This window comes from Leuresthes tenuis, unplaced genomic scaffold (assembly GCF_036924035.1).
Source record: "Leuresthes tenuis unplaced genomic scaffold, fLeuTen1.0.hap1 SCAF_2, whole genome shotgun sequence".
Taxonomy (NCBI): Eukaryota; Metazoa; Chordata; class Actinopteri; order Atheriniformes; family Atherinopsidae; genus Leuresthes; species Leuresthes tenuis.
In genome coordinates, this window is record NW_027325356.1 from 14,284,145 (window position 1) to 14,304,718 (window position 20,574).

At 38.6% G+C, this 20,574-nt stretch overlaps 1 protein-coding gene across 2 annotated transcripts in view; it reads right to left on the minus strand.

Annotated features, from left to right (window-relative positions):
• LOC140301699 (transmembrane protein 266-like) overlaps positions 1 to 20,574 on the minus strand; it is a 44,446-nt gene that overhangs the window by 1,571 nt on the left and 22,301 nt on the right. For both annotated transcript variants that reach the window (XM_072380287.1, XM_072380286.1), the window contains exons 4-10: positions 12,433 to 12,587; positions 10,312 to 10,385; positions 7,699 to 7,755; positions 6,887 to 7,025; positions 4,169 to 4,284; positions 2,961 to 3,156; positions 206 to 268 (exon numbers count right to left, since the gene is read on the minus strand). In XM_072380287.1, coding sequence (XP_072236388.1) covers positions 206 to 268; positions 2,961 to 3,156; positions 4,169 to 4,284; positions 6,887 to 7,025; positions 7,699 to 7,755; positions 10,312 to 10,385; positions 12,433 to 12,587 — 800 coding nt within the window. The remainder of the gene's footprint in view (positions 1 to 205; positions 269 to 2,960; positions 3,157 to 4,168; positions 4,285 to 6,886; positions 7,026 to 7,698; positions 7,756 to 10,311; positions 10,386 to 12,432; positions 12,588 to 20,574) is intronic.

The following is a 20,574-nucleotide window of genomic DNA, read 5'->3' on the forward strand; positions in this document are numbered from 1 at the left end:
ATTTAAGGAAAAAGATAAACAAAGCAGGTCAAGAGACTGTTCAAATCAAATTTCTATTATTATTAAATCTATTGTATATCATCTCTTTTGTATAAAGACTTGGAGCAGTTTCTAAACAACTCAAAATACTCTCAGTTGGAGTTTTACATATGTTTTTGGACACATTTATGAACTGACATACATAGTCTTTATAAAAGTCACTTACCACTGCTTGCTTCACTGAAATATTGACTGATATAGTTGTTCATGTCATCACGCACAACTGAATCTGAGATCAAAATAGACATATGAACAGATAAATGTCATTATTATGACTTCATTCTAAACTTTTATTGAAGTTTGTAACAAAATGCTAAAATATTCTTTGGTATAGAGTTATACAATTTGGATAATTGTTTTTGTTTGTTTTATTGTTTATTTGTGCTTCATATTTCTGTTTCCTGCTGAAGCTCTGATTGCTGCTTTTCTTTTTCACTAGCAGTAAAAAATTAAGATATTAAGATGAAGGTACTGGATGAACTTACGTATTTCATCAGTCTTACCAACTGTTAAGATTAACTATTCAAATACACATAATATGGTATATCATATATAATATACTATACATTTTAGTCATGAAATACTTTTTTATCTATTATGTATGATAATATATATTGCCATCTTATGATAATATATATATATATATATAGCAGTTATTATGATTACATAATATAATGAATATAATAGATACATTCTAGATATAATTATGTGTAAAATAAATTAATTCTACAAAAAAAATCTATAACTGTGACCTTAATTGAATTTCCACACCTATTTGTCCGTACCTTGGGTCCATTTCAGTAATCACAGCCCAGGTTAGTCGAAATGGAATATATCTCTTATGTTTACAACATAATATTGACAGAGGTGACTTGTGCCCCAGGCCACTGATGCTTTGTAGGCAAGTGGACAGGATCATGCACATGTTACTACGTTGCACATTAGCTGCACCTTAGTGCACTAGAACTAAACTGGGACAGGGTGGGGTTGGGGTGAGAGGGGCCAGGAGCTCTTTGTTCAGGCTCCGATCCCTCCAGCCTATCTACCCTCAGTGTGCAAAGGGAATGGATGCGATCTCTTGTGCTCTTCTGCTCGCTTGATTGGTCTTGAGCTAACTGTCCGCTGGCTGAGTGCGAACCCAGAGTACCCTGAGTGCTAGCCCCCATCCCGTGGGACATGCAGCAGACTCTGATGGGTAATTTCATTTATTTTTCAGTCTAAAATATTAATCCCTGAGCCACCCCTGGAGAGGAAGCATTGCACTCACTAAAACAAGACTGAGACGATCACTCCACAATTAATAACATATGAGTCTTAAGAAAAAAGAATAGGCTGTCCAGCATACATAAAAGGCTCTCCTATTCTATTTGTGACACTCAAGTTATCGAGCTGTCATCTGACTGTGGAGAAGGAGAGATGACATGCTAAGGTCTTCTCAGTTCAAATTTAAATTGTAATTTTAATGGCTGAAGCCTTAGATCTACACCACAGATCAAACCACAACTGTCAACACCATGAGCATGGTAACCACTTAAAGTATGCCAACAAACTCAAATATATCTGTTAGAATGGTACAGCTGGATAACTTGAAGTGCTCCGTCAAGTTGAACGTACCTTTCTAGCTATCTATTATTGTAGCTATACAATTGCAGTAGAGAGAGCTCTGACAGCACACCACTCTCTTAGCATGTAAGAGAAATTCTTTTCTGTCACTGGATAATCCTAAAACCCTAATCCAAGGGGCTTCAACAGTTCTAAGTGACTGATGGGGAATGGACATTTTAACACTTTGAGAGCTCTTTAGATCACATTGGGTATCATGTGGCAATAATCCAAGCTACGCAGTCATGCACTCTCTTTAAATCTATAAAGTTTAGTTCCTAATAGAAAAGAATAGATGATATTAATCATTGCACATCAGGGTACAACGAAATTGCGGGTGCTCCACATAAGCTTGTGCACTGTATAAAAAAAGTAAAAAGAGTAAAGAGCAAAGACATCAAAATCATCAATTTCCTGAGAGAGTCTTTTCTACAAGGCCAGGGACTTCATATGAGTCCCTGATAGCTTGACAGAGCCCTGCAGGTCAAAGAGACAGAAACGTCAGGTACAAATAAATTTGACTAGATTTGAGTACATCTGACTTGACTTAAGCCCCATGGCCCAAGTGTTCATCCCAGTGACAGTGTTTCTGTAAAAAGCCCTGCTTGTTTTCGTGTGCCAGATTTCCCACTATGCCCTTGGGGTAATACTGTGGCCACCATGGAGCCTCCTGGTGCCCTATTGTGGTTTTCACGTTGGGAACAGATGTTGACAGGAGCCCACTCTTTCTGAACAAGGCCCAATTCACAGAGCATTCTGTCTCTGAAATAGCTCAAGTGATCTGGGCTGCTTGGGATGGGTTCGCCAGGAGAGGGTCAGTGGAAAAGATGGTTGGGACTTGGCAAAAGCCTACGCAGACTGATGAAGTGTCAGAGAACATGCATGTTTTCTGCAGAATTCATCAGATCCTAAAAGCATTTTTGTCCTCACATTGATCTCAAAGTGCCTGCGGTCAGATGGTGTTGTGTGCGAGCATAGAGGGACTGAGAGCTTGGCCTCAAAGATGCTCCAGGGCTTACAGCTCCAGATTAACTGTACACTGCTCTGGCATCCAGGTCACCTGACGTTGCCTCGTTACAGACTTTTTGTTCCACACAATTATGTACAAACTCTGTGCTGCACCTCTTTCCTGCCTTTTCATGCTACATTCTCAAGGTGGAATTCCATTTGGCTGGGTGTGAATTCACAATTTTCATATTTTCTAATTTTGTTTGAGATGCAAGCATTTTCAGTTTCTGGATTTATCTATCTCAGAAGTCACTCATGTGATGCCCTTCAACCAAGCCCTTACAAGCACAGCTGTGAGAACAATTCCACACCTGCATTGGCACGTGGCTCCCTGGGTTTCCTCTGACCACCCTCGTCGTCGGACTCCCCAGGCGTAAAACCTTCGACGACCTGAAAACTCCTGCCCTGTTTGCCCCATACGTGATGGATCTGCATGGCTGCTTCACGTTCCGCGGCAAGGTCCAGGTCCTGCTGGGCCAGATGTGCCCTTAGTTGTCTGATTTCAAACTGAAGATCGTTGGTGATTACATGTACATAGAAAAAGAAAGAAAGTAGGAACGAGAAACATGTAAATTATTATCATTATAAAATCAAAAGTAATTTAGGAAAGAGTGAGAAAAAGAATGAGGTCCCTCTACATTTAAATTCATTGAGCATTACAAACATAGACGGGGCTATAAGGAAGTAAAGTACATCATATAGATAATCTAATGTTCACACATAACCCATACAACATGATATGGCATAAAGTTTTACATGTTAATACTAATGAAAAACTACTGCCTAAATTTATGTGAAACACTTTTAAAATATTTTTTGGGTGGATATTATTTTTTTTTCTTTATCATGATACATTTACCAATTGCAGATGTGAAGTCTCAGGCATGGCTTTCTTTAAATTAAATCACTGTTTAGTAAGACAGCAAATCTTTATTGATATATATTATAGTCTGTATTTTTAGAGTGGGTTTTTCTAGTGAGGAATAATTGTGCTGTCTGGTAAAAGTCTTGACTTGTTAGTGAGGTATTGCTGCCCTCCTCTGGTGACAGATTGACTGACAGCTTCATATGTGGCCTTGTGAAACGTGAGCCCGTGTGGCCCTGATCAGACCAGTAGAGCAGCAAACCATTTATACATGCATGGCTCTAAATGAACAGTGAGTGAGAAACCTTTGCAACTGACTATGAGAAAAAAAAATGTGGTTGCAAATGTTTTGTAATATTTCCATCCATCATGCAGAACAGAGACCTCATCCAGGTTATAGAATAATGAAAAGAAAGTGCAAAATACCAGAGACTTTTCCACAACATAATTTTCCTTTGCCCCTAGAACACAATACATTTTCTTTTGAAATAGTGCTTAATTCAAAACTGTCTCAACCCTTAATACTCCTCAATAATCGCGAAAGATATCTACAAATATTTTTTCTAACATGCTCTTTAGACATTCTCTTTGCATGAACAAATTAACATGCTCAAACTGTTTGTGATGTTAAATCTAAGGTGTCTTGGGACTCACAGCCTGTTCCTGACAGATCTGAGTGAGACGCTCCAGCTGCTCCTCCCTCACAGCCTTGGTCTTCTCACACTGCTGGATCTCCAATTCCATCTCAACTTTGACTTGTAAAACATAAGCTAAAGGGGGAGAAGAGGGACAGGATTATACAAAAAGAAAGGGATTTTGAAGCATCATATTAAGACATATCAGGACTGACTATGAAAAATACTGTCTAATAAAAACTTTAATGGTAATATAAATTAAGCACAACAAGGTCAGAGGTCAGTGCTGATGGACAAGTGGGCCTTTGTTCCCAAGTTGTCTGTCATCACATCCACAACCCTAATTAATAACTAGTAACTCTATACCTGCTGTGAAAAAAAATGCATTGTGAGCATATCCTGCTGAACTCTATCCAAAAAGTCTCTACTGAGTTTACATATGAAGACGAGATAAAATGAGCTACATAAAGTGAAGTCAGTGAAGTATGGTCTGGGAAAATGCTTTAGATTATAAGCAATAATGCTGTCGTTCTGATGCAAAGCATATAGAAATCACACGTGTAGTTGTTGCTTTGAACTGATTTGTGTTTCTTGTGAACAGCGGCTCTGGTCAGCCAGACAGATACTTGAATATATGATGGATTTATGACATGTGGAATATGTCAAATTCTTGTATAGTTTTCTGAATGTCTAGTCCTGGCAGTCTCACATTAACCAGTCCCTCATCTTCTTCAAAAACAACTATGTTGTGACTCTGACATGAGCTTTTTCAATCTACAGTGTTGTACTTTCACCAGTCATACATCGCTCCTGCTTTTGCCTGATTTCATTAAATTTCTTTGTCAAACAATGTCCAAAATGTAGAAAGTGCAAAGTACAAAACATTACAAAGGCTGTTTGTGCATCAATCACTTGAACTGTGCTATGGTCAGTCAGTGCCTTCACCTCCAGTCTGGCTGCACATTTTATCTATATGTGACAGTTTCTGGAACATGGTGGGGAGACACGTAAAAAATAAAAGATGTAATGAGATTACATATGGATACCAGTTGTCATCATAGTTGGCAGTCAATCAGTATTTCACACCTCTTCGTCATTACATTTGTAATTCAGCCACATGATATCGCAGCGTGTAAAGCTGTGTCACCTAAATGGGAATGTTGCACTGAGCAATATACAGCTTCCTTATTAATGCTTACCCTGATCCTGTTCCTAAGCCCCCCCCCCCCCCCCCCCCCCCCCCCCCCAAACATGAAGAGATGTGATTGCTTGGTTTATAAACACACATGAAAATGAAGCAACGTTTTCTGTTACAGAGAAAAGCAGAGCAAAGCACACAGTCATCGCCACATGCTCCTTGTACCTATTTATAGTCATGCTGGCACGCTCACATAACAAAAGGAGGAGACATCAGATGGGTCAGTCCAACCAGGATTCAATCATGCATGAGAAGCTCAATCAGGAGTTTGTCTATTAGCCACAATTTGTAACATATTTTTGTGGAATTATTTGTATCAGAGTCAGATATATGTTTATACTGTGTGCATGTGTGTATCACAGCAGTGCTGATAGCTTCTGGTAGTGTATGCATAACAGTGCAATTTTTGGAACCACCCATTTTCTACAAGTTTGAAAGGTTGATATTTCTCATCTGACACTGCACTGCTAATAAATTGCAGTTTTTCTAGTCATCACAAACTGAGCTTCAGGTCACTTTTCTGTATTTCTGTTCCCATCAGCCTGACACAAATACTGCCACTTAATACTTCAAGCTTATTCTGCAATAGCCTCACTCCCTCTCTTACAATAACTGAGACTGTCCCTCAGCTGTGCATTTATTGGTTTAGGGTCGTTCCCCCTATGGGGTGTGTTGGTGCCTTCCTAACAAGGAAACTCAATCACTCACAAATATCAAACCCAACAGGTCGAGGTGAGCAGCAGGGAAATCAGAAGTTCATTCCCTGGAAACCAATGCTGCAGCTGCATGTTAAGAAGCACAACTCTCAGGACAAAGGAAGTCCTGATGGGTGTGTTTCAACAATACAAATCCATGTTGGTGAAAACCGTTTTGTATAAATTCCTGAAGTTAGTAGTCATGTTGATGATGTGTCCATTATTGTTCCAAATAAGATCAAATCAAACAACAAACATGTCTGGATGTTAAAACAATCTATAGGATCTGGATAAGCCATCAGGAACCAACAAATATGTACTTTAAGAAACAAAAAAAGCTTTTCATTTGTAGATTGTTACAATACAGGTTTAAGAAAAGATATAAGGAGGATGAATATGTTTTCCACCCATCTCATTGGACACTAACAGGCACAATGAGTTCTTATGTGATTTGTGTGTGCAGTCGATCCTGTATTCAGGCAGAGACGCACTGTGAGGGTGACCTCCGAACAGATATCGAACCATTCTGCATTAGCATAGGGGAGGACAACCATTATATTCATTATGGTTTCTTTGAATCTACTTAACCATATGCTTAGAATCGATACTAGTTAGAGTAGCAGAGTGACAGCAATTTACTCTGAGGGATGATCAATAGCTGTAATGCTCTGAATAGCAAATAATTTATATAATGATGGAAGTAGGGAGTTATTTAGCTACATGAAGGCCAGCTGATTTTCTTCCATCTGCATGATCCCTTTGAGTTTAGAAATACTGGGTGTTTCCATTTGCTTGACTATATTAATCTGTCTTACATGTGCACTTTTGCTTTGTCTTCCCTCACCATCAATGATCCGCTTGACTCTCCAAATGCGTAGGGTGATGATCAGGCTGATGGCATCCCAGGGGCTGCTAGGCCCATTGGCCACCGTGGAGGCAACCATTGGGGCCAGAGACAGCACAATGACAGCACCATCAAATACCTGAGGTTGTCATAAACACAAAAACATACTAATTTCAAGTACATGCAAGTTTTGCTGAGAACAAGAAGTCCCTTTAAATATTCCCAACCAAACATATGGACGCAGACTAAGTCGAATAAGCGTAAATGTCACGTTTATTTGTACATGCAATAACTGTCGGGTTACTTCAAAAGAATAGTTTGGCATTTTGAGATGAAAAGTTACACAGCTACCTGCAGTCAGTTAGCGTAATGTAAATGGGAAAACAGCACTGTTCAAAGGCATCGAAGTATGGCAATAAGCAGTTTGGTAAAAGTAAATGATTATCTTGCTATATCCAATTTAGTCTTACAAATGATCTCGTAGGTATGTTTTGGTATGTTTAGGCGAACCTAAGCTATTCCACTCTATTTCCAATGCTTGTGTTAAGCTACAACTAGCAAGCTGTGAGCACCAACTTTATGTTTCCCAACACTTACAGATGTATAAGTATTAGCTCAAAGATTTTCTCTTTTCAACAGTAAAGCAAGTACACTTCCCGAAATTATAGTACAATTTAATAGTATGTCTGAAAAAAATATATACATATATTGGCATACACCACTGGAATATGTGACCAGATAGAAAAGTAATCCAGAACATAAAAAAAGACTCAAAACATAACTTTATTATTTTCCAGTATACCAGCACTAACCTCGACTTTGTTTTCAATGTAGTCCCAGATCCCAAGCACTACAATTCTGAAGACGGTCTAAGCAAGACAGGGAGATAAAGAACAACTTTAAAATAGATAAGTAAGGGAGCATGCTGACACATATCCAAAGACCTTTTGATATTCTCAGTCTTTTGAATTGTCATCACATCCAACAACTTTGCTTTCTTCTTGGAATCTGTTTTTGTTTTTTTGAATAATCTTGTGGAATAGCAATGCAGGAATGTTATATCTAAAGCTAGATTCCCCCCAAGAAGCCAAAAATAAAACATTTAATCATGTGTGATGGGAGTTTTCAGCCAATTCATTTCTAAATTATAATATTCAATAAAATTAGTTCGGTCCAGAAATATTTGGACAGGGACACATTTTGTTGTTGTTTAGTGATATATAAAGCTCACTTATCTTAAGAAGTTTAAATATAACTTGATTCAAAAGCTGTTTCATCGACTGATGTTAGCTTGTTCCTTTGATACTTTTTATCAATCAAGAAGATAAAAGGTCTGATGATTTCAAGAGTTCCATTTGCATTTGGAAGGTGTTGCTGTGAATCCACAGCATGCAGTTAAAAGAGCCCTTAATACAAGTGAGTCTGTCAACAGCAACAGACCACCCAGAGGTAGCAGAAGCTAAACAAATCCATCCATCAGAGCTGAGTAGGGACATTAGGAGTGGCCAGATAGTCTGAGAAAAAAGAAAATGCACTGCGGAGCACAACAACATAAGACTTCAACTTCCATGAAAGACAAGAGTGATGGTTGATTACAGAATCCTTTCTACAGCAAAGAAAACATTATCACAATATACAGCCAAGTGAGGAAAAATTCTCCCATAAATGCAGAAGTGATGCAGTAGTAAAATCCACGTTATTGAGCTTATTCGAATCACAATGAAATTTTTGTGGTTTATGTTGTTTTAGTTGGTCTTCTTGTGGTCCCTTTTCTAGTAGCTTTTAGCTTTAACTCACCTGTCAGGAAATTGTCCAATTGTCCAAAGTGAAAGTGCTCTGACCACTGTCTACTGCAGGTAAGACTGACTACTCATGAGTACTTCACACCCTTCTAAAAAAATATATATATATCGCTTTAAAAAGCCAGAGCTGTCTTGGAACCGCATCCTTTGGAGAGATGAAACTAAGATTAAGCTGTGCCAGAATGAAGGGAAGAAGAAAGTATGGAAAAAGCAAGAAAGAGTGCATAAACCACAAGGTGTACAGGGATAAACTATTTATTCAGACTCAGGCAAATTCAGTGAAACTGATGGGATTTGAACTTTATTGACGAGAAGGAAGTCTAATATAATGCAGTTTGTTTTATATTTGAGCGTCTGAAGAAGGCAATTCTTCATATGAAAGAGTTGTTCCTCTGATTGAATGTCAACACACTCAAATTAAAAATGAGAGTTGAAACTTTAAGCCCATATTCATCATTCAGTTGTAACTTGAATATGTTTTGGTAAACAGCCAAAATGATAAGAACAATTGCTTAGATGAATTCACACCTAACTGTGTATGCTTTGCAAATCTGCTCCCTGACATTTGACATATAAAAGAATGGCACAGCACAAATAATATAATGACATATCATTTTCTACATACCCAATGACAGCTGGGATAGGCTCCAGTCCCCCTCCCCACTACCCTGAATTAGATTAAGCGTGTGTAGAAAATTGATGGATATTCAACATACCACTTTGTACATACTCTTTGCTGTGTGGCTCTATGTCAAGCACGATCATTTGTTTACAATCTGATTAGCATAAGGTGTCATGTATGAGTGATCCTGTTAATCCATAACATGGAGCACATGTTGGTCCACACTGCTGTGTCAAACACCACCCAGATGTAACAATTCTGTCCTCTGATTGGTTCAGAGGGACCACCTGGTGATATGTCATATCTGTCCAACAGCCCTCCCAAGTGACTCTTCTTCTGTGAGGTCAAAGGGTGAGGTATATGGACAGATCACATCACCGTAACCCCATCCTCTATGCTCATTAAGCTCAACTTTAATCATCGTTCCTGCTGGCTTACTGCTAATTAATGTTTAGTGAAGGACATTTGGGCTGAGGCTGTCAGGGTAATTGCTTTGCACAATGAGTGGAGGCCTGTGGGTCAAATTTGCCCCTTACTGTTTTGTTTTTCCCTATTTCTGAATAATAATGAGACACTGTTTTATCAAATAGTAGTTTAAAAATTATCAACGACAACAGTCATTAGGCCTTTAATGGTTGATATTTTACTGCCCATGTAATGTCAAAGTAGCATTTCTGGTAAAGCTTAATCCTGACAAAACAGTAATAGCAATGACATGACAGTTACCATCTACTCAAGGTTCCTTAGGCCAGTAACTCGTTTGTATTGCTGGAAACAGGTAATAACATACAGTTAAAGTTTAGTCAGTTTTATTCACTTTAAAACAAATGACAGTTTTTTTATGCCCTTGACATAACCCTCTGATTACATGACATCACCAAAGAGACCAAGAGCGGAGAAGAAGGAAAATAGCACTATAAGAACTACATGTTGAAAGTTTCTTTTTAGTTAATTTAGAAATCAAAAATTGAATTTTTGGTCTAATATAATACATATCTTACCTCGGAAAAGAAGAGTGACAGGATGATAAGGCTGATCCAGTGGATAATGCTGGCAAATTGGAACGCATTGGAAACTGACAGGGCGAGAAAACAGGAAAAATGTTCATAAAAGTTACAAAGAAAAACACTATAGAATTGTATACCACTTGCTCCTGCTTTCCAAGTAATGTTTAGAGTGAATTTAGATTAAAGAAAACATTTTTTTCCTGATTTTTTTCTCTACATTTTGACTTTGACATTTTTATCTAATTATTCCTGTTATCTAGGAGTTCATCCATTATATCATACTGTACCTCCTTCAATTGGCCTTGCAGCACTGGCAGTGGACTAAGAACAAGATTACAATAGATCTAGAGTGACTAGAGTCCTGCAGTCCCCCTTTTGAAACTCGGGTATCATCAGTGCTGGATACTGGCCAATAATCGATGGAAATGTGTGCCTGCTGCCACTGACAACAGACTTTGTTCATCATCACCTCACTCCATCATTCTCCATCAAAACCATTTATCATCCAGCTCCACCAGTTCCTCTGTGACTGGCAAGCTTACACACATATGTGCATACACATGACTGCTTAATATAGACACCATTTCAGATCATTAGCACAACACACTTTAGTTATAACTCATATAAAGCTGTGAAGGAATATGTAATTAAAGGATTTACTCAAGTAAAAGTATGAGTAAATCATGGCTGAGCATTTTCGCATTAGAGCTACAGTAACTAAACTCAGATTCATACTGGTAGGGGTTCAAATTTAAAGAACACATACTTCAGATGCACAAAATGGGACAAGTCTGGGCTAAGCAGTCCAGTAGAATTCATTGTTCTTCTTCTTCTGCAAAATTGGTTTCAATGCTACAATGATACAGCTTGCAAGCGAGTAGTAGTAGTAGTTTTTTTTTTTTTTATAAATAGAAGGTCATAAAATTTCTATGCTTCATTTGCTTTAGAGGCTTGGAAATAAAACCTTTAGAAAACACTTAATATTCGATCAAGTTTTTCAACTTTTAGGTTCTACATTTAAAAGTTTAGGAAGTCATTGTTTTCACGGAGACAAGATCTATTTAGGTTTATTAGTTTATTTGCTCACTCTTGAAGACCCAAGTGCAGCAAACTTAGTGAAAATTAGAGTTAAATTAGAGAAAAAAAGAGTTAAAGCTGATAAATATACACTAGTGTATACATATGACGGAGGACAAAATACCATGTGCACCCTTTCCTGCTAAAGCAACACCAAGATATGGGTGGAATTCTTTTTTATTTATTTTTTTGTCCGGAAAAAGACTGCCCCATCTGTAATTTCCAACTTTCTTCTTAGTCTTTTCTGTTACCTTCCAAACCGTTAATGAGGTTGTATTTCGCTGAAATGTCTTATCAGTGCTTTTACGGGTTAAAAGGTATATCTGAAAGATATTCACTAAGAATATGTACTCACTCTAAAGTGATCCCACTTTTGACCCAGATGATGTGTGTGCAGTGTATTTCTGTGGGTTGTTCTCTACTACATGTTGCTGCATGCAGTTGATAATTAATCCACATGAAAGATGCCATTTCAAGTATTTTTTTCTTCTTCTTTCATCTTCATACTGAGACAAATTTTTAATAAAATGCTTAAAAGTAAGAAGGTCTGCTGAGTTGGCCTACCTACCATCTTTCTTGACCTTTGAGGCAGACTACACTGCACTTTAAAAGAATAATTTATAGCACTCTTGACAAAATCTCTATCAGTTGACTTTAAACAAGACAAATATTTCAAACACTTCTGATCAGTGAGAACTCTCAAGAGGCTGTAAGCATGCAGTTAAAAAGGTGTAATCATGAAGAAGGTAGCACATATTTTTCACTTCTGAAAATAAAGTCTGTCAACATGATCCTGTCGGCAGGTAGGGCAGGAATGGTGCCAGTAGAGTTATTAGAGACCGAGTATAATGCTCAAGGACAAAGAGTTTAACTGCCTGCTGTTCAAGTGGACTTGCTGCTGTGAGTTGCACCGTATGACTTCCCAGGTGTTTCATGAATGTCACACTGTATAAATGGAGAGGACCATGCATGCTCAGCAAATCTTTTCTTATAGAAAAGTACAGGTTAAAATGGGAGAAACCAATGCAGACTATTTACATTGTAATAGTTTGGTGTCTATGAGCAGCTCCAAAGACAGGAAAAGCACCACCAGGATAACGCAGGCCACCAGGATACAGTTGAAGCCAGCACTAAGCAGACAGACCTGCCATAGAGCCACTCGACGCCCGCAGCATGGCTTCAGCCAGTTGGACCTGAGAAAAGAAGTAAGAAAGAGAGGGCGTTTTATTCATCTTAAATTCTATCAGCATAGAAAATTTTCATTCAAATTTATTGACAGTTAAACTAAACCTTACATATAAGATAATACACTTTGACTTAAAGCTAAACTAAAAAAAAGGTAGATTAATATACTCGCACTCATCTGCATCCTCCCACAATGGCACACTGATGAGTTCACACAAAGATTTGAACTTCCTGAAATGCCCAACAGAGGGTGGTAGTACATATAAAGGGTGATGTCTACTTAAATCCAGGCAGTTTGGAGGCAATAGTCAGAGCAAAGGGGGGTCAGAGACAACATTGACAGAGGGGAGGGACAGTGAGGCTCTGTGAACTAGTGATTTGACCATCTACAGGGTGACCAGAATACCGATGGGCTCCTTTTGACATGGCAATGAAGGGAGTCACTGTAGAGGATGCTGCTAAGAATGAAGGGTTTAATGTTTTGCAAACACAACAGCCTGGAACAAAGGTCACACAGAGGGATATGAAGAAATACATCAACATGTGAGGTTTTTGTTTAACATGTTTTTCATGAAACATCACTCACAGTTTTAGAAGCTCATAATCCCTTGTTGAATGAAAAGTTAGAAAACATGCATGATATTGATGAAGAATAGTAGGTTAACATTTTAAGACTTTCATTTTAATAGGTGCTATGATAATACAGCATTTGGGCCTTGAAAGCGTCTGGCAAGATGGCTAAATGCTGTTTTAAGAACGTGAGACGGTCATAAAGATCAACTGCTACAAGGGCTGACAGTTGGAGTTGGGAGAAACAATGCCTCTCACGAGCTCTCCATCTGGAATGGAAAGTTGGCTCTGCCCACTCCCTTTCCCTTCTCCCCATGCACTGGCATGGAAGAGACAGACATTGGCAGAGTATTTCTCTCCTCTGATCATGTCTTCGTTCCTTGGCATGATGCTAATATGAGCTGCAACGGTGGCAAAATGGCTCTATTTTCGTCGTAGTTTTAGAACGGATTTCTACTACTCATCATGCAAGAATTTGTAGGTTTTTATTATCATAACAGCATATTTCGTCTCGTCATCTCTTGGTTTTGAAATGTTGGATGAAATTGTATCACACCCTTGACAAGATTTTATAAAAGTGGCATCCAAGGAAGATGATACAGAGACTACAAGACAAAAATTAATCAAGCCATAACGAAAGGCCTATTTCACCTTCTTCTACTGCAGATATTTAGTGAAAGTATCTAATATTGTACCATACAAAATCCTGGGGAGGCTCCATGTCAAATTCCTAGTACAAACCAGGAGCATGTACTATTGTTGATTCAGTGCTGTAACAAAACTACCACATCCCAGGGGGTGACTTTTTTCCGTGTCACTTCCTCATTTGTCGCATATTAACCCCTGCTAAATCAGTGGAAGAGGCCACACATGTGTCTTTGATTTCACATGTGGGCCTCACTGGTTATTTGAGTTGATATGAAACTCAGCTGCATCAGGTATATCATTAAAACAGAAGCAGCAGAAATCCTAATGAAAAGTGAGAGTTTTTCCTCTTCATCTGCATCTTCGTGACTTCCTTCCACACATTTCTGTAGCTAGAAGGGAATTGTCTTCAGCTGCTGATGAGCTGATCGCTCCACCTTCTGACTGCTTTCCCTGGGAGAAGTATTCGTTCAAACTTGGCACATGTAAAGCCACAACGCTCCAAACAATGCATGGCTAATCTAATAAAGGCGTGACCATGCTGATGCAAATAATCTTCTTGACTTTGGTTGGGGTGGCATGAGTGTGCAAACTCCAGATGGTGAAGAATCTACTCCACCAGTGTGTTGACGAGACTTAGCAGATGCCAGATATCATGTCAGTAGCCGTACAGACCCACATGCAAGAACACAGCACCTTGCAGATGAGATGCAAACTATATCTGACTATATCACAAATCAATCAAATCAGGACATCATCTATCTATTTTTTTTTTTTTACTTTTTTTGCAGCTAGTAAGAACAATTGTGAGGCTAGGTCTCGGTCACCTAAAATGTTATAGTATCTCAACTCAAATCACACAGTAGGTTCAGTACAAAATACAGTTTTTAGAAAATTGTGATCTCAAAAATGACTAAATCTGCTAATTAGCTACATAACGTGGCTACAGTATGTAATGATATATTCTTTTAACCAGGTCCTCTGTGTTGCTCATGCTAATAGTTCATGTAGAGTTATACAAATAAGCTGTGATGTTTAAGGACTATTAAAGTATTAGAAATGGGAAAAACATTGGAATAAGTGGAAAAATAGTTATGAGGCTAAATATTTGTCTTACTTAAATACTTGTCATAATTCAACATGGTGAAAAAATTATCGAAAGATGTTCGAAAAGCGTCCTTGGCCTAACTTACAACTTCAATCGCCCTCCTGTAGAAAGCTGTATTAAAAAAAAAGAAAAGAAATGTGCAGCGGTATTTCTATGCCATTAAATCACAGAAAAACATTTTACCGTTTCAAACAGCCACAATTCCCAAAGTGTTGAGATCCACAACATGATTAGATTTTCTGTTTAAGTGCGTCTTTTTTCAAATGATTTGATGCTTTATGTAAATGCTCCAAGGGAAGAAAAAAAGTTAGAAAAAAATTGCTAGAACAGTCACACTCTGAGTGGCAGTCGTGAAAAGAAGTGATAAACGTGAAAAACACTGTTCACATAAACTTTAACAAAGGGTCTGTCTCCTCAAGCCTTGATGGCTCCAGGAAGCATATCACAGTGAGGTCAATCACAGTAGACACTGATGAAAACAGTCCATAAAGGTCCAGTTTGGGAGTAATTTTACTAGATCCCATCTATAAACCCTGAATAGGACCAAAGCCAGAATATAAAAAATATTATATAAAACTAACGTCATTAGTGAAAGGCCCCAATTTATTTCTTGATCATTTTGCTTATTGATCATTGATTGATCATTTTTAAGGAAGGCCTGAATATAAATAATACCTTCTCTAAACATCAAGAAAAAAAAGGTGCAGAAATACCAATTTTAACAACATTCTTCTAAGCCAAAGGTCAAACTGATTTCTTGCAGTCTTGCCAACAATACTGCAAGTGATTGCTCTGCGTGGTTGTAAATAATTGTGACATAGGTATTATACTTCATCGGATGGCGTGTGCTCAGGTCTGCATGGGTGAACATAAACCCTCTAACTTGTCAAGACTTTACTGACCTTTCAACCCACTTCTTAAGTTTGCACACACAGATCTCCTTCCTCTTTCTGTCATAGACTTTATAGAAATATAGTGAAGTATAAAGAAGTATAGAGTTTCTCAATCCAGAAGAAAAACAGTGTCAAGTAATCACCTCTCACTTGTTCTGCTATGCACTAGTAGTAGTAGTAGTAGTATGTGCATCCTATCCAATATCAAATCTATCATCTCAGGATAATAAAATAAGTCTATCAACCTGAGTTATAATTTCCCCAGAAATAACAACATGTACCTTTTTTATTGTACAGGCTCCTGTAGAAGCCAATGTATCAGCTGCACACACACATACACACAAAGGAATATAAAATGTGAGTTTCCAAGCAGTGTGAAGACTCAGCTTTGATACATTTGACAAATAGGTTGAATGTGTGTGTGTCCTTACTTCATGTCATGCCAAAACTTACGCAGCCCAGAGGGGACACTGCTGGTGACACATGCAGTATATTAATGAGTCTTATTAAAGCAACAGACCAGTAGCAAATGTTGTTTCTCTGACCCAGTCTGCCCTGACAGTCTGACAGAACCACCTGGCTCGAGTCACTAGTAGGCAAGTACAATCAGTGGACAAGGTCAAACTCTTAAACTGGGCGTTTTCATAACAGCTTTGGCTTCACACATTTATTCCCAACGTCATACCGACGTTCACATGAGACTTTCTTTCTTTTTTGTAAACTCCTTTCTAATGCAAGTGTGTGTTTAGCAGGTTGATATAGCTGTCAGTGTTTCCCACTGTTGGTGAGACAGAGTAAGGCTGGACAGGCAAACTGAGGAAGGAGATTAAATCAGGCAAAGGGATCAATAGCATCACATCAAGTGAGCCACCAAACAGTGAAACTGTCAGGCTCACAGCACCTGATGGCCTCATCAGATAAAGTACTCCACTGCAGTGGAGGGAGGTATTGCTTCAAGAGGGTTTGTTCAATATACAGTGTCAGAAAACAGGTTCTTTACTTTGTCTTCTTACAATTTTTTTGATTATCACCCTTTTCTGTTATATTAGCAGATAACTAGAAAATACAGAGCCAATTTGAGCATTTGCATTTTGCACAATTCTTCAACACAGAATATATTCATTTCAGGGCTTTTGTTGAGTTCAAGCTATTTTTAAACTCAAAATGCTTTAATTCCAGTTGTGATGTTTCAAATACTGTGACATAAAAACAAGTAGTTGTTACAATATTTGCCTTATTTTATCAAATATTCTAGGAACTCTTTAAAATTTCTGCTCAAATAATTATAAATGTGTCTTTTAATGTTAGTTGTTCAAACAGTCTACATCAAATAAATCTTCACTTTATCTTGCCACAGCTTCGCTCCACAGGACATCATGGAAATGCTTGAGAGTTAAAGACACTTGAAATGGGTACTTTCATGGTTTTCAGATTAGAATGATGTGAATACATTCTTGAAAAATAGACTTGACTTAAAATATCATATTTTACCCACAACAGCCAATGTTGGCTTAATTTCCTCATATTAATTAACATGAATAGTACTAAGTATAAAAAGCATGCTGTACTGCAGGTACTGTAATTATTTGATAAATCACGGTCAACTGGTGGATTGGTGTTACAGTATACTGCCACAGTGGAATCAATCAGTCCCTGAGAAACACTCAATCCCATCCTGAACAAGACATCAGTGTTGTTTGGAGTAATGACTCGAGGCAACAGCTGTCTTGCTATCTCTTTGTTCTTGTAACTGAGAGCTTTTTGCTTTGACTTGCGTTCTATTATTGGCCAATCATCTGAGGTGCTTTGAAAGTGGCGATAACAACTATTCCTGGGAAGAGAAGCAGAATTGTGAATGAAGATGTTAAATAAGATCATCTCAACACTATTTTCTTTTTTAAACAAATGTTCACCCGTACCGAGACTCACAGAGTAGGGGAGAACAAATACAGCACCCTTGTCATCAAATTCCGTTTGTGGTAAATATTAAGTTTAGTTCAGCTTGCTACTTTTCTTTGTTTGTTGATTGTTACTCATGACTACCGTGTTCACAGACCTTTCTATGGCACGTGAGAATGTTTTCCTAATTAGCAGTGAAAAGGGAAGAGCAGAAGCTGGTGGTAAGGATAGTGTTATAGGTTTATTAAAAACTGATCTTCATCAACCTTTTTTTGTATCCATTCTGTAGTTTTTTTAAATATTGCCTCATAACCCAAATAGGGCAGGATGGACTCCGTGGTTAAACACACACCAGGTGTAGCTCTGATTGCAGGGCGTGGCCCTATATATATCAGCAGGTGTTTGCTCTGCAAGTGTGTGTCCTTGTCCCTGGCAAGAACCTGATTTCCAGATGCTGGTGTGGTTGACTGCGGCAGCATAGCTCTTGCATGCCTTGTGTCACCACCTCTGTCCATTTGAAACCGTAAATTGTGCTTTCAGGTTGGGTTTCAGTTTGTGTGTGAGGGCATTAGGTCGCTCTGTTCCTCTGCCTTGTAGTGAGTTGTGTGTTGGCTGTGGCATTTGAGCCAGAGAGTTTGCGTGCAGCTTCACCTTTCGGAGGTATGTCTTTCTTCTAAATTTATTCGCAGTGCTGATTTGTCTCGCCACTAATTGTAGCTCATTGGCTCTTTAGCTGTGATGACGTGGCTCACTGCTTCACTTTCCTCCCCTGTTTGGGGAAGCTGTGCCTCAGCTCCCAGGTATGTGTGTGCACGTTCAGGGTATGTAATTTGTATTGTGGGCATATGTAAAGTGTGTTGTGTTTTTTGTTTTGCACTTTTAGGTGCTTTGTGGCACTTGTGGTCCCAGCTGCTGTTGTCTTGTCTCTGCACATCTTTTTTTGCATCTCTGAGGAGGCCTGTTGTCTCTTATATACTAACATTTTCACACAGGTAGTACACCTGAAATTTATAGGACAACTATAAGTCCTAGAATCCTCAAAGATTGGCTTTTAGGGAAGAGTGGCCGGCAATAAAATGTATTAGCAAATATTCCCAAGCTTTTGCTGCAGCTGTGTGTGAGTGAATGTGTGTGCTGGTGAGAGTTTACCTTTTCTGCTGCCCTGTATGCGACTATCTGCTTTCTCCCTGCTATTGTGGTTATGTGCAGAATCATATGTGCAGATACATGCAGAACTTATATCAAAATCATAAGTAGCCTCAGCTTCTATTTTAAACTTATTGTTAAGAAAACAGTGATTTTTTTCAACCGCATAATTTCTACATCACATGCTGCCTCCTCCGCGCCCCAAACAGCTGTTCAAACGCAACCCCTCCCTCTCATTTTCAGCTGGAAAGAGCTCATCTGTAGCTGAAAACTTCCCACTGTGATGTGCTTGTGTAAACAGAAAAGGTCCAGACCAAATTGTTCACACTCTGGTACATGATACTAAAATTCATTGGCCATCATTTAAATTCTGGGTAAAAAAACCAACCCCTCATCCTGCCAAGAACACCATCTCCTTTGTGAAAGACGGTGATGGCAACATTATGTTGTGTGGGATATTTGTCACTGACAGGGTCTGACCAGGTCTGCGAAATGGATCTCTATTGATGAAATGATAGATCGCACTAAATACAGGTGAAGTCTTGAGGAAAACCTTTGTCAGTGTTCGAGAGAACTGAGATTGGGGCAGAATTTCAGCTTTCAGTGTGACAATGACTCGTATTGTTAAAACCACATTCCAATTGTTTAAGGCAACAGGCTTGAAAGCCTTGAAGTGGTCGACAAAGCTCTGACCTCAGTCCAATTAAGAATGTGTGGTATGACTTGTGGTTTGCTGTACAGCAGCAGAACTCTTCTAGCCTGAAGGAGCTGGAGGAGTTCTGTCTTGAGGAATGAGCAAAAATCCCAGTGACTATATGTGGCAAACTTGGAGACAAATGCCAGAGACTTGCAGCTGAAATTGCTGCTCAAAAGAAGGCTGAATATTTCTATACACTTAAATTTTCTTTTTTTCTTGACAATTACATTTGGTTTTGCACCTTCATGGTGCAGCCATGCTGTGTTTGATATCAAATGATGTGTGTCCCCAAAAAGTTGGAAAAATGTTAAAGAGAGGTGAATACTTTGACAAGGCACAGTATATACATACAGTATGCCCTTAGCACATAGCAACTAAATATTCTCACACCCAAAGACTCTTGTCCATAAGCAGGGGAGTGACAAAAAGACTGGGACCAAAACAGCACCAAATGTGATGTTGAAAGGCATCACATAAATACAATGGATATATTACACAAAATAAATGTGGCATCAGAATTAGATTATTTCACATTCAATTAAATGTAGGGTACTTTTTCGTTACTTGTGGGCACCACAAAATGAACAAGGGCAACTGGTGTCCAGTTTTCCATTGCAGTCCTGTGGGAACATTGGGGAAAGACTCATTTGTATGTTGCAAGGAGACAGGAAGGTCAGCGTGGTGTGTGCCTGCACTGAGTGTTCTGTGTTCTGTATTCTGTGTGTGTGTGCCTTATGTCCACACTGATATGTGGCCAGCCAATCACAGCAAGCCTTGATTGGCATAATGTTACAACAGACTGCAGATTGTTAACAAACTCGATTCAGAAGCCATTCTGCAGTTTATCTAAAATGCAGGTAACAAAAGCCAACACTGATTTAACTTTGCTGAGAAAAATAACCAAGAGACTGTGCTTAGAACGTTTAAAACAAGACATTCACACAACTGAAAAGAGCTAAATTAACTTGATTATTTCATTGATTTACTTCCGGGAATTAAAACTATTGTACACTGAAGCAAAAATCTATTCAGCAACT